Below are 14,536 nucleotides of genomic sequence, written 5' to 3'. Positions count from 1 at the left end.
CTCAGAACATCCTGATCATACAACATAAAAATTAGAGCAGTACAGATCTTTCAGCCACAATTTTGGGCTATTATTTAAACTCTAAAAGTTTTACTGAAATTCAAGTTAAAATCTATCTTGCAACAGCTCTCAATGCCACAAAGCACTGCCTTCTGAGCCTCCTAGTTTTTCAGGCAGATAGCATGCTTTATTCAAAATAAAAGGCAGTACACACAGTTTAAATGCTGAAGGCACAGCCTGCTTTCTGCATTGTGCTCTTTTCCCAGATCTCCACAGTAAGCTCCTCATAAACTTTCCTCATGAAAGCTGGATATGTTCATCTGTGAAAATGGAAAATCATACTAATTCCACACGTTATGACATAACGGCAGTATATTAGTTTCATATTTTTTTGTAATAATTAACAGAAGTTGCATTGGAAATAACAGAAACCATACAGCAAACAGATGGAACAAAACTGCATTGCTGGCTCTTCATTCACAGCTTCCAAGAAATATTGCCAGAAAACATCAACCTTTATTAAAGCATGAAAAACCCCTTCAGTCCTTCTGCCAGAGATGAACCCACTCATTCACTCTGTATCTTTTATCCCCTTACAGCAGAAAGAAATCAATTTGTCTTTTGAAGCAAATGATAGCAGCACTTCCACTTTTTCTGATAAAACATCAAATAATTAATCACCCTTTGGATTAACTCAAGCAAACCGTGAACACACACTACTCCAGGGCAGTTCCAGAAACAGTGTGCCTCCACAGTTACCTGATACTAAACTACATCAGAAGATTTACACAAGTAAACTGACAAAATGATGTTTACATCAGCTTTTTTCTCCAAATACACTGCTAAACAAGAACACATTGCAAATTCTGCTCTGCAAGTTCGCTGAAGGATTTGTTGCTCAAAATTACTAGTATTTCATTGGATATGCATATTACACCAAAGGTTGATTGAAAGTTGGAATTAACATTCATGTTAATCAAAATTATGAACCTTTTAACGAGCGACAAATGTTCAGATCCAGAACAAGTTGGATAGTTTTTTGTGTCACAGACCCACCAGGTCATCTATTCATTCAAAAACTAGTCTCAGAGCTTCCAAACGTTTCACACGTCTATCTAAAATTCTTCTGTTTTCCAGAAGAGACATCAATCCAAATATTTTAAGCTAGCTATTATTTTGGCAAAATATTAACAAGCATATTTTTTTTAATCCAGTATTTGGCATAACCCGGTGGAAGTTGCACAAATTCTCATTTTAAGACACCTGCAGCGAACACAAAATCATATCAACAGGGGCCAAAATTAAAATGCGGAAAGGGAAATATAAAACTTTGCTAATAACCTCTCCTAAACTATAATGCGAGTAAATTTGGGCTAGAATTTCCAAATCTATATAGTTTAAACTCCTTACCCAATTTTTTCATGGAAAAAAATCATAAATAAATGAATGCATTTAAAAACAGTTCAAATTTAAATGCTGCAATCAAAAGAATTAAAATGCATTTATCTCAGAACAGAATAAAGACCGCTAATTCTCTGCAGCCACCTACCCTCTATATAAAATCATGAAATCCTAGCAGACTTCACAGAATCTGTGATGTAAGCAAACATAGAATGCAATGCAATACAAAGGCTTTCTTTACCTTTCAGTACAGAAACATGTTGGCGGCCCTCAACATCCACAGGGTAGTTCTTAATCTCAATGTCTTCCCCTTCTTTTAATTCCACTTTATCATAGCCATACCAGCCAAGGAGTTCATTCATGGTGTTTTCTGCAAAATTCTGTCAGAAAGCAATTAGATGTTGGTGTAAGCAAATAATAATCATTCATATTGGTGTGTGCATTAACATCACTCTCTCTCTGCCAGACACACTCTAATCATGAACCACAAGTGTAATGCAGTTGAATGTCACACTATCATAGACATTTAAGAAAGGACTTTGTTGTTGTTGTTGTTGCTCTCTGTGCCTTATGAGTGGCAACCTTGCTATACCTTTGAGCATTTTTCTGTTTCTTTCTGAGGCTGAGCTGCTAGCTCGACGCTCAACCCAGCTCGAACGGAAACTGTGCAACGAGCAGGCCGGATTTGAACCCGAAACCACTGGCCTCGAAGTCCAGTGCGGGTGCCACTACACCACCGGACTTCAGTGCAGACTTGTTCTAATGTGCTCAAAACAATGACAGAAAGATCATCTGATTTGTTTAAAGACAGTCACTAGCAGGCAACGTGAGCATCTTTCCAATTAACAGTCAGTCCTCACGAAAAACAAAAATTCTGATTGAATGAACTTCATTTGATAAATATGATCTTTCAGCTCAATTAGTTAGACCATTATAGACTAAGCTAGGCACTCTGTGGCTGAACCTGAGTCAGCTCAAAACGCCAGGCTTATTTTCATTGCTAGCTTATACAATAAAAAAGAAAGATCATGTTATGGACTCAGTCAAATGTTGGTACCTTAGACTAGCAAGTGCTTGGCTCTAATACTGGTAGAGAATACTTGCATCCATAATATCCACAGCTACACTGGCAGAGAAGAATTTTCATACATTTATCACACGCACATTAAAACATAGTGAAATGCATCATTTCCATGAACAACCAACACCACCTAAGGATGTGCTGGGGGCAGCCCGCAAGTATCTCTACACATTACAGCGCCAACAAAGAATGCCCACAAGGTTCAGCAGAACAGCAGCAACAAAACATGTTGGGAAGGAAATATTAAAATGACTAATAAACATAACTAACAATTTTTGAAAAAGTCTGTCCTTCTCTTTTAAAGTAGAATGGCAACATTTTTGATAGTCACATCAATTTAGAAATTTAAGCTAACTAACTAGGCATTACTTACAGTATATTCCAGCACTCTTACTGCAGTGGCTATAAAAAGTACTCCCCCCCCCCCCCACCGGAAGTTTTCATGTTTTATTGTTTTACAACATTGAATCACAGTGGATTTAATTTCGCTTTTTTTGACACTGATCAGCAGAAAAAGACTCTCGTGTTAAACTGAAAACAGATCTCTACAAAGTGATCTAAATTAATTACAAATATAAAACACAAAATAATTGATTGCCTAAGTAGTCACCCCCTTTAATATGATGCACCAAATCATCACTGGTGCAGCCAATTGGTTTTAGAAGTCACATAATTAGTTAGATGGAAATCACCTGTGTGCAGTCGAGGTGTTTCAGTTGATTGTAGTAAAAATACACCTGTGTCTGGAAGGTCCCACTGCTGGTGAGTCAGTATCCTGGCAAAAACTACACCATGAAGACAAAAGAACACTCCAGGCAATTCCACAAAAAGGTTATTTAAAAGCACAAGTCAGGAGATAGATACAAGAAAATTTCCAAGTTACTGAATATCCCTTGCAGTACAGTTAAGTCAATCATCAAGAAGTGGAAAGAATATGGCGCAGCTGTAACTCTGACTAGAGCAGGCCGTCCTCAAAAACTGAGTGACCGTGCAAGAAGGGGACGAGTGAGGGAGGCCACCAAGAGACCGATGACAACTCTGGAGGAGTTACAAACTTCAGTGGCTGAGATGGGAGAGACTGTGCATACAATAACTGTTGCCCGGGTGCTTCACTAGTTGCAGCCTTATGGGAGAGTGGCAAAGAGAAAGCCTCTGTTGGGGGGAAAGAAAACTCACATGAAATCTTGGCTAGACTTTGCCAGAAGAGAAGGCATGTGGGAGACACCTCAGTAAGCTGGAAGAAGGTTCTATGGTCTGATGAAACCAAAATAGAGCTTTTTGGCCATCAGACTAAATGCTATGTTTGGCACAAGCCAAACAGCACACATCAAGAACACTATCCCTACTGTGAGGCATGGTGGTGACTGCGTCATGCTGTGGGAACGGTTCACTATAGCAGGCCCTGGAAGGGTTGTGAAGGTAAAATGAATGCAGCAAGATACAGGGAAATTCTGGAGGAAAACCTGATGCAGTTTGCAAGAGAACTGCAACTTGGGAGAAGATTTGTTTTCCAGCATAAATGACCCCTAAAGCATAAAGCCAAAACTACACAGGAATGGATTAAAAACAACAAAGTTAATGTCCTGGAGTGGCCAAGACAGAGTCCAGACCTCAATCCAATTGAGAACTTGTGGCTGCACTTGAAAAGGTCTGTCCACTCACATTCCCTATGCAACCTGACAGAGCTTGAGCAGTTTTGTAACGAATGGGGAAGAATTGCAGTGTCCAGATGTGCAAAGCTGATAGAGACCTATCCACACCGACTCAAGGTTGTAACTGCTGCCAAAGGTGCATCTACTCAATACTGACTTGAAGGGGGCAAATACCTGTGCAATCAATTATTATGTGTTTTATATTTGTAATTAATTTAGATCACTTTGTAGAGATCTGTTTTCACTTTGACACGAGTCTTTTTCTGTTGATCAGTGTGGGGGGAGAAAACCAAATTAAATCCACTGTGATTCAATGTTGCAAAACAATAAAACAAGGAAGCTTCCGGGAGGGGGGGGGGGGGGTTGAATACTTTTTATAGGCACTGTATCTTGATTTATGAAACAGTTATGACTGAGATATTACATTCAGAAAGCATAATTGAGAGGGAGGAGGAAGTAGTCAATGTGAAGTCTACTTAAATGCAAAAGACCGGTTAGAATGATGATCAGACTGCCGATTGTGGGAACTTGCTGCGGGTATATTCGCTGGACCATTTCCTACATGGTATGTTCATGTGCACCTATGACTAAAAATGGAATCCTCTTCCAGCTTCCATGCAGAAGTGGAATACAGTGTCAGCGGGACGTTCACTGCATCTCTGTGGAGTTTGAAGAAAGTATTGTGAGGCGAGAGATCCATCAAATTCAAATTTTCCAATTAATATGCCAGCATGTAAACAATACACCAAGGTGCTGAACCATATGTTGTGATATTTATACCAACAATTCCCCAAACTGAAATTACTCCATATTTAAAAGCTTTATTCACGCGGTCGCTATAGATTTTGAAAAATAAACCTGATTATTATCTTATGCAACAGTTGGTGCCAGCCAGGTGGACAGGCGCTCAATGGCCACTTAATCAGGCATACCTTGCACCTCAAAAGTGGCCACTGAGTGTACGTTCGTGATCTTCTTCTGTTGTAACCCGGCAACTTCAAGGTTTGACATGCTGTGCATTCAGAGATGCTCTTCTACACACCACTGTTGTAAGTTGTGGTTATTTGAGTCACTGTCACCTTCCTGCCAGTCTGGCCATTGCCCTCTGAACTCTCTCATTAACAAGGCATTTTCACCCAGAGAACTGCCCTTCTTATGAGATTTTTGTTTGTTTTTCCACACTATTCTCTTTGCCATCAGGAGACTGTTCCCAGGAGATCAGCAGTTTCTGAGATGCTCAAACCACCTCATCTGGCACTAACAATCATTCCACAGTCAAGGTCTGTGCTGGATCAACTAGCTGATATCTTCAATCTCTCACTTCAGCAGCCTGAGCCACCCACCTGCTTCAAGCAGGCTTCAAATATACCGGTGCCAAAGAAGAACGTGGTAACCTGCCTCAATGGCCATCATCCAGTAGCACACGCATCCACTGTGATGAAACATATCAACTCCTGCCTGAAAGGCGACGTGGATCTGCTCCACTTTGCCCACCGTCACAAGTCAGCAGTAGGTGCCACTTTATTGGCTCTTCCCGCCCCCCTGGAACATACGGACGGTGAAGGTGTATACATCCAGCATCTTGTGTGTGTTGCTCGGATTTCCAGCATCCGCAGATTTTCTCGTTTGTGATAACATCAGGATGCTCTTGATTGGCGACAGCTCGGCATTCAATACTGTCATCCCCTCTAAACTATTCGATAAGCTTCAAGACCTTGGCCTCAATACATCCGTGTGTGCAACTGGATCCTCGAGTTCCTCACTTGCAGACCCTAGTCAGTTCAGGTTAGCAACAATAGCTCTTCCACCATCACCATCGGCTCCACAAGGCTGTACGCTTAGGTCTTTGGTCTATTATTATGCTTTGTACTTATGACTGAGGTTAAGCACAGCTCCAATACCATTTTAAATTTGCTGGTGATACCACTGTTTTTGACTGAATCAAAGGTGGTGATGAATCAGCATAGAGGAGGGAGATTCAAAGTCTGACTATTGACTTTGAACTTTGAAATCACGCAGATCGTTGGTCTGAACAAAAACTGAGAACCACTTGACACTGTCTGCAATCTTTTACTGAATTGAGTTGCTGCCACATGATTGGCTGATTAGATATCAGCATTAATGAGGTGTACAGGTGTTCCTAATAAAGTGCTCACTTCAAATGCAAATGCATTTCTAGCAACAAGCCTACTTCCTGCACAGTGTATCCAGCGCATGTCAATAACGGGCAGAACCCAACAGTGGAGCTGGACATTTTCCCTTTCAAGCTTATTCTCCTATTTCAAATGACATACGAAATGAATGTAATAACCTACTCCTCTAAAGGCAACATTCACACGCTTTTTACATGAGATCCACTTACAAAATAGTTGGATTCTCTCCACATAAGCTTTCAACTGGGTCAGTAGCAATAGATGACTTTTCTGAATTAATGATTACAGTATCAAACCAGATGGTACAGGGATGTGTCCATTATTTGTTTCCCTCTGCGTACTTCGACGCTCTTTTCATTCATCGTAAACCATTCTACCCACCCAGGGAATTTCACCGTTATCCTAGCTGGTATTTACATTCCCCCTTACGTGAATGCTCAGTCTGCACTTGGGCTGTTGGCTGATAACATTTATGAGTTGGAAAATAAATTTCCCAATACCATCATTTTCTTTGTGGGGGGGGGGGGGTTTAAATCATTGACTTGAAACGTGGTCAAATACCACCAGATGACTAGCTGCGCCACACGCAAGGGCAGAGTGCGACAGGATGCCAGTCGTTCAGACATGTTACCTTGGTCTTTTTGGGTACAGGAACAGTGGTGAATGTTTTAAAGCAGGAGGGCACTCTACACTGGGAGAGAGACAGAGAGATTAAAAATGTCTGTAACCACATCTGCCAGTTGTGCCGTACACACTCTGAGTACTCGCCCTGACTTGCCGTCCGGTTCCGCAGCCTTGCGACTGTCCACCCTGCGTACCTCAGCCTCGGAGATAACCAAGCTGCTGGTTGCATCAGCGGCTCTCTTCAGGCGCCCATCAGTGTTCGCAACATCAAATCGAGCGTAAAAAAAGATTTAGCTCATCTGGGAGAGAGGCAACGATGTTGGAAACTCCACTGCGTAAATTAAGCTTTCAAGTCTGCGATGGTGTGATGAAGTTTGATCATTGACATTTGTGCATGTGACCATTCTGCTAATTGTTGCATGGTTGTTTGCACTATAGTCTTGTAAATTGTTGGTTGCTATTGTGTTGTTATGATATTGTCCTGTGTTTTATGCTTGGTATTGAACCACCGTCAATTCTAAAGCAATGCACACAAAATGCTGGAGGAACTCAGCTGGCCAGGCAGCACTGATGGAAAAGAGTAAACAGTCGATGTTTCCGGCCGAGACCCTTCATCAGGGCTGGATCAATTTTGGTACATTTCAAATAAAGTGGCAATAAAGTGATTTGGATTCTGATCAAAACTACACCTGGACATAGCATAGTCATTAGTCTACAAGTTATGCTGTGACTTGCTGTGGTAAGATAATGAAACCTGACAAGCACTTAATTGATTTGGTTATGAAATACCCCAAGCCATTATTTTAACAAAGCTGTTATTGTTATTCATTGTGATTGCAGTTTTTAAAAATTGTGTTTATGACAATTATCAAACCAAATGATTTCAGTTTGATATGGTGAAGTCTTCTCTGTGAAAGTAATTGACATTTAAATTTTTTCCGGATAATATACAATCCTAAAATTACAAGGTTACTCTTAATAATCATCCTCTCTCTAACTGTGATGGTATTGGCTCACTGTCCACAAACTCCTTAACTTATAAAAAGATTTTAAGCCCGATCCAATATAGATATCTATGGGTACTTTTACTTTAGGGTGGTTATAGGTATCTACCTATAGATACCTATAAGACTGAATATGCCTTGGGTAGCCTTCAACCAGATGGCTTGAACATCGATTTCTTGAACTTCCAGTAATGGACTCCAACCTTCACCATTCTTCTCTCACCTCATCTCCTCGCCTGGCCATCACCTCCCTCTGGTGCTCCTCCCCCTCCCTTTCTTCTGTGGGGGGTTTCTGTCCTCTCCTAGTAAGACTCCCCCTTCTCCAGCCTTCTTTCACCAAACAACTTCCCAGCCCTTTACTTCACCCCTCCCCTTTCAGGTTTCACCCATCACCTGGTGTTTCTCTCTCTCCTCCCCCCCACCTTTTAAATCCACTCCTCAGCTTTTTTCCTCCAGTCTTGCCGAAGGGTCTCGGCCCACCACTGTGCTCTTTTCCATTGATGCTGTCTGGCCGGCTGAATTCCTCCAGCATTTCATGTGTTGCTTTTTACAAAGCTGTGCTTTTAACTACAAACTAATTATCTGGGGAGTATCTGCACACATGCAACCTGTTTATTACACTGCATGTATACTATACTGAAAAGTAGGACTGACAGAAGAAAAGTAAATAAAGATAAAGCACTACATTGCAAAGGCAGCTGTGCAAACCTATCCTTCACAGCACTGCTAAGCCCTGAGGATCTTGCTAACGTACATTAAATGAAGATGACCACACCGGGAACACTCAAGTTGCACGAGGAATGCTGACAGATGGGTAGTGTCCCACATTGCTATATGAGTGTATGAGTCACAGAAAGCTGGGAGGCATATATAAGCATTTAAGAAAATTAACAATGTATTGTTAGGGGAACGGAATACAAAAGCAGAGAAACTGTGCTTTAGTTCATCAAGGCCTTGGTCAGGCCACATCTGAAGTCTTGATTTCCTCATTGCATGGAGCATGTATATATGTTTCAAGAGGTCCATAGAAGGCTTTGCTCTCCTGATATGTGGAATATGCAGGGGTGGCTTATATGGTTTGACAATCTACATTTGTGTTCACTGAAATTTGCAAGAATGAGAAGGACAGTTAAAACACAAGGTTTTGAGGGGTCCTTATCCAGAGAGCATGTTCCCCATACGAGAGGATTGGAACCATTTAGAAGTTCTCTTGATGGGACACCGTCATTTTGCTTGAGAAAAAGATTGTGAATTCTTTGCAATTACCTTTGTTTTCTGCATTAATTACTCAAAATGCGGTCTGAATTTCATCTATGTCACAATAATAGACAAACACAATCTGCCTAAACTAGTAACACACAAACAATTGTACTACTACTTGTCAATACTGAGTACACCATTTAAACAATCAATCTAGGTTCAAAAATGTGTGAGAACCTCTGGGGTAATGCCTACTACAAAAGCTATTTGGAATCAGGTGCTCCGATCAATGAGATGACATCGGAGTTGTGGGTTGGTAAAAGTGCCCTGCCCTATAAAAAAAAAGTCAGGTTACTGACAGAGCCTGCTCTCCTCAAGGAAGATCTGTTTATGTGCGCTATGCCTTGATTAAAACAACTTTCTGAAGACCTTAGAATTGTAGAGATGCATAAAGCTGGAAAAGGCTACAAAAGCATTTCTAAAGACCTGAGTGTTCATCAGTCCTCAGTAAGAGTAATTGCCTACAGAGGAAATTCAGTACTGTTACTACTTTCCCTTGGAAAGGGCATCATGCAAAGATCACGCCAAGAGCACGATATGCAGTAGTGAAGGAGGTGAAATAAACCAAAGGATAACAGCAAAAGACCTGCAGAAATCTCTAGAACTTGCTGGAGTCCCTTTTCATGTGTCCACAGTAAGAAAAACAGTGAACAGGAATGGTGTTCATGGAAAGACACTGCTCTCCAAAAAAAAACACTGCCTCACGTCTCAAGTTTGCAAAAGACCACCTGGATGTTCTCAATGCCTCTGTGACAATGTTCTGTGGACAGAGGGAGAAAGAAGTTGAACATTTTGGCAGAAATGCAAACCCTCTGTTTGGAGGAAAAAGGGCACTGTACACCACCACCAAAATCTCATTCCAATTGTGAAGAATGGTGGAAAGAGCATCATGGGTCGGGGCTGCTTTGCTGCCTCAGGGTCTGGACAGCTTGCAATCGTTGAGGGAACAATAAATTCAAAATTGTATCAAGACATTTCACAGGATAATGTCAGGGTAGCGGTCCATCACCTTCTATTAAAGAAGTTGGATGATGCAACAAGACAATGATCTGAGATACAGGAGGAAATCAACAACAGAATGCTTTAAAACGAAAATTTATGTTTCGGAATAGCCAAGTCAGAGTCCAGACCTTAACCCAATTCAGATGCTGTGGCATGACCATAAGAGGGCTGTTCATGCAAGGTATCCCGGAAATATTGATGAACAGAAATAGTTTTGTATGGCGGCATGGTCTAAAATTCATTGTGCAAATCTGATCAGCAGGTTATTGCTGCTAAAGGAGGTTCTACCAGTTATTAAATACAAGAGTTCACATACTTCTTTCCAGCCTGGACTGTGAATGATTAACAACGTGCTCAATAAAGACACGAAAAGTACAGTTGTTAACAAGAGAAAATCTGCAGATGCTGGAAATCCAAGCAACCAACACACACACACACAAAATATGCTGGAGGAACTCAGCAGGCCAGGCAGTATCTATGGCTGAGACCCTTCATCAGGATGGGTTAAGGATCTTTTCCATAGATGTTGCCTGGCCTGCGGAGTTCCTCCAGCATTGTGTGTGTTGCAAAGTACAATTGTTTGTGTGTTATTAGTTTAGGCAGATTGTATTTGTCTATTATTGTGATTTTGATGAAGATCAGACCACATTAATGCAGAGAACCAGGTAATTTCAAAGGGTTTACAAACTTATTTTTTGCAACTGTATCTTTGGAACTTTCTTCCTGAAAGCAGAAGTAGATGCCAGATTCTTGATAAGCGGGGGTGAAAGGTTGCTGCATGAAGGCAGAATCAGAATCAGGTTTATTAATGCTGGAATTTATGTCATGAAATTTGTTGTTTTGTGGCAGCAGTAAAGACATAATATTTCTATAAATTACATGGAAATAAATAGAGCAAAACAAAACAGAATAAAAGGATAGCAAGGAGAAGCAGCTGTTTTAAATCATTACGCGTGGGATTCAGGCTCCTGTACCTTTTCCGCAGTGGTGGTAATGAGAAGGGGGCATGTTCCAGATGGTGAGTGTCTTTCCTGATAGATGCTGCTGCCTTCTTGAGGCACCATACCTTGAAGATGTCCTTGATGGTGGGGGGGGGAGAGTTGTGCTTGTGATAGAGCTGTCGAAGTCAATAACCTTCTGCAAGCTTGTGCATTGGATGCTCCACAATCGGGCTGGAGCAGTTCCTTCAACTATCAGCATCACTCCCTTCCATCTTAACCGTGAAGCTTTACACTCTTATTCTCCTGTCGCTTGAGCGCTGTTGCATCCTTCAGCACCTCCCTACAAAAGAGTTAATAACTATCTGTGCTTCCAACTACCAAAGAATAATACATTTGGAATTTGTGTGCACAAAGAAATACCTCCTTTGTGATATCTGTTACAACAGTTGCCAATTGCACATGGTTCTTTGCTTTTTGAATACTCCAATGGAATGTTGATAAAAATGTCCTGGATCAGTGTAGTACATAAACTGATTCAGTTAGTCTCATATGAGATAACTATGGAGTACTGGGGGCTTGGGAATTGTATAGGCTGGGGTCAGAGATGGATTGTTTGAAACATTACTCAGGTCCAAATGATTGTAATTATAATGCTCATGGCACTACAAGACTGAATCAGACATATTAAAGCATCGAATGTATTTAATAGGGGAAATGGGAGTTTTATTTGAAGGGACCACACAAGCAATGTGTGTCATTTGTTTCATATCAGTACTGAGATATATAGGAGTCAACAATGGGAAAGTGGTGAATTTTAAACCATCGGGAAGGACAGGTCACAGCTCGGGAATGTTAAAACGTCCAAAACCTTATCCAGACCTCAACATACTTGACTCATCCCCACTTCTCACTTTAATGGAAGTATTGTGGGAAGGAGTGGTTAACAACATCCCCTTCAGGCACCCAAGTGATACAAATATCCTGAGCTTGCATGGCTCAGAGCCCAGAAACCACTTAAAGAGTCATTGGAGAACAGGAGGCAGCCAGTTGACCCCAGTCCCATCCTGGCTTTCAAACCTATCCAGTTAGTCCCATCTGTGCAAAGTTCTTCACTGACACTTTTACCCCATAAACCTCAATTCTCTGTGCTTGTTCGTCAAATGCTTCCTTAAATCCAGAGGGACATCCCATACCTAGTGGATTCTGCTTAACTGAGACACATCAGGTCCAGTACATTTTGGCCCAATTAAGCAGCTGCTCTAATTAGCCGAAGTTTCATGAAAATAGTTAAAAAGGTATTTTTTAAAAAAAGACAAGCTATCAGTACTTGCATCTAAATGAAATATAGATCAAATTATAATACTACCAATGACTCTATAGTACTACAGAACCGTGTGCTAGTTCCAAATAGTTATTGACAGAGGAACTCATCTGCCATGTTCTTGTAAACAACTGTAAATGGAACAAAATCATGGCAGACACCAATTGCAGATACTTGATTGTTTTCATCCAATGCTTTAGAACAGGGGTTCCCAACCTGGGATCCATGGACTCCTTATATTGGTCCATGGCATAAAAAAGGTTAGGAACCCTTGCTTTAGATGATTGCATCCTCCAATCTTCATTTCCACGTGCATTTAAGATGACTGTCTATACCTCAGTAACTCCTAACCTGTTGAAACAGTGAAATCATTTAATTTTCACTCCCTGCCATCTCTGGCATCTCCAAGCCTGTGTGCTTGACACCACGGTGAGCAAAGCAGTTCCAATTTGTCTTGCTTGCTTATTTCTCACCAACAATCAGTGGCAACGATCACTGCTTTTTGAACACAAACCCATGCAACCGTTGCTATTGAAAAACTGTTCACTCTGAGCACGGTGCAGTGTCTAACAGCAATACAAGTGCACTCAACTGAAAACAGTTAGAAACTGTTCAGCAACAATCTCCTCTCCCAATTAAGCAGCATAGTGTTCCAAGTCAATGAAGGGAATCCCAGCTATTTTCTCTATTTAGTCTTTGTACTTTAAGAGTTGTCTCAAATAATCGGCTGCCCCAATTAACTGGAACTCACTATAACATATATAATGGTTTTTTTCTTAAACTAACCTTCCCAGGTACTTAATGAAAAAATTCATCTTGGTTCATCAGATCTGTGATGACCACAAAGTATTTGTTATTTTCCCTAATTGTTTATAGAAATTGACACATCTTAGATATTTAAAACATTTTTCGCAGGTACATCTTCAGAAAAGGCCTTACTGATTTGGGCTGAACACAAGCAAATGTGGACAGACATTTTGGTTGTCATGGATGAATTGGGTAGAAGGAAGGGTTTCTGTGCTGTATAACTATGACTTTATGTTGAACTGGCACAGCCTCAGTAACAATATTTTTTACACCACCTTCTCAAGCAGTTGACTTTGGCATCTCCCTCATATCAAAGGAAGATTGCATGCTGTTCTGCCATCTCCACCCCCACTTCACTTGGCAAGCTAGGATTCAAGTCATCTAAACCAGTTGACTTACCCACCGTAAGTATAGCCAATGTTTCTACCCGATCAATTTTAAACCATACCACTGCATCTACCAAATTTTTGTCATCCCATTCCTTCATCAGTTTATTAATTATTTTAAATTTAATGACCACAAGCTCTTTTTTCTCAGACTCAGGAAAGGCCAGCAGCTGAAGGAGAGTAGCAGTTTCAATTCCTAATCGTCTCTCTTGCTCTGCTTGTCGTTAAACCTCCCAGGTCCACCTCAATCTGCCTTCTTTCCAATCAGCTGAATCACTTCATCTGCCAGCTGAGTTCACTGCAATCTTCTGGACTTGACATCTATTTCTCCAGCTTCGGGTAACTCACTTCCTTTTTGTCTGCCTTTGAACTTGCCATTTCTGCCACTCATTATTTTGGCTCTTTCTATTTTGTCACCTGGCCAACTAGACATATCAGACAGCCTTGAGAGCAGCACTGCACAGCACAAAACAGAGTCATATTTTAACAGCTACATTAATTAATTTAGTGTCTCAGTATCAGCTTGCTCCTTTTGTTCTACACATACCATTCCCACATCTTCTCTGCTGAAGAGAACTCACTTGTTTTATTCCTTTCTCAGTTAGAGTGAGGTCAAGCATTTGCTACATTAACAGATGCTGTCTCACCTGGTCAGTGCTTCCAGCAGTTTTATTTCTGGCCTTCATTCATGCTGCAATGAGTTAAAGGCAGTTCTGAATCAGGCCGGAGGCAGACGATGAAATGGACCAAAATATTCAAATCTTGCCCTATTACTAAATTCAGTGGGAGCTCCCCTCCATCTGCAGTTTTGGATTTATTGGCCACTCCATGCCCCTCTCCCCAACGCAAGTTGCCTCTCACCAGCATCAAAGCCAATAAACCATCTCACCAATTAAGTGTGAAA

At 41.0% G+C, this 14,536-nt stretch overlaps 1 protein-coding gene across 11 annotated transcripts in view; it reads right to left on the bottom strand.

Annotated features, from left to right (window-relative positions):
• The window catches only part of sobpa (sine oculis binding protein homolog (Drosophila) a), a 305,749-nt gene that overhangs the window by 218,791 nt on the left and 72,422 nt on the right, over positions 1-14,536 (bottom strand). For 10 of the 11 annotated variants that reach the window (XM_073055857.1, XM_073055859.1, XM_073055858.1 and 7 more), the window contains exon 2: positions 1,643-1,781. The exons of the other annotated variant lie outside the window; for it this stretch is intronic. In XM_073055857.1, the coding sequence (XP_072911958.1) occupies positions 1,643-1,781 (139 nt within the window). The remainder of the gene's footprint in view (positions 1-1,642; positions 1,782-14,536) is intronic. 11 annotated transcript variants of the gene reach the window in all.

Source organism: Hemitrygon akajei, chromosome 9 (genome assembly GCF_048418815.1).
Source record: "Hemitrygon akajei chromosome 9, sHemAka1.3, whole genome shotgun sequence".
Taxonomy (NCBI): Eukaryota; Metazoa; Chordata; class Chondrichthyes; order Myliobatiformes; family Dasyatidae; genus Hemitrygon; species Hemitrygon akajei.
This window is presented reverse-complemented; position numbering and strand designations above follow the sequence as displayed.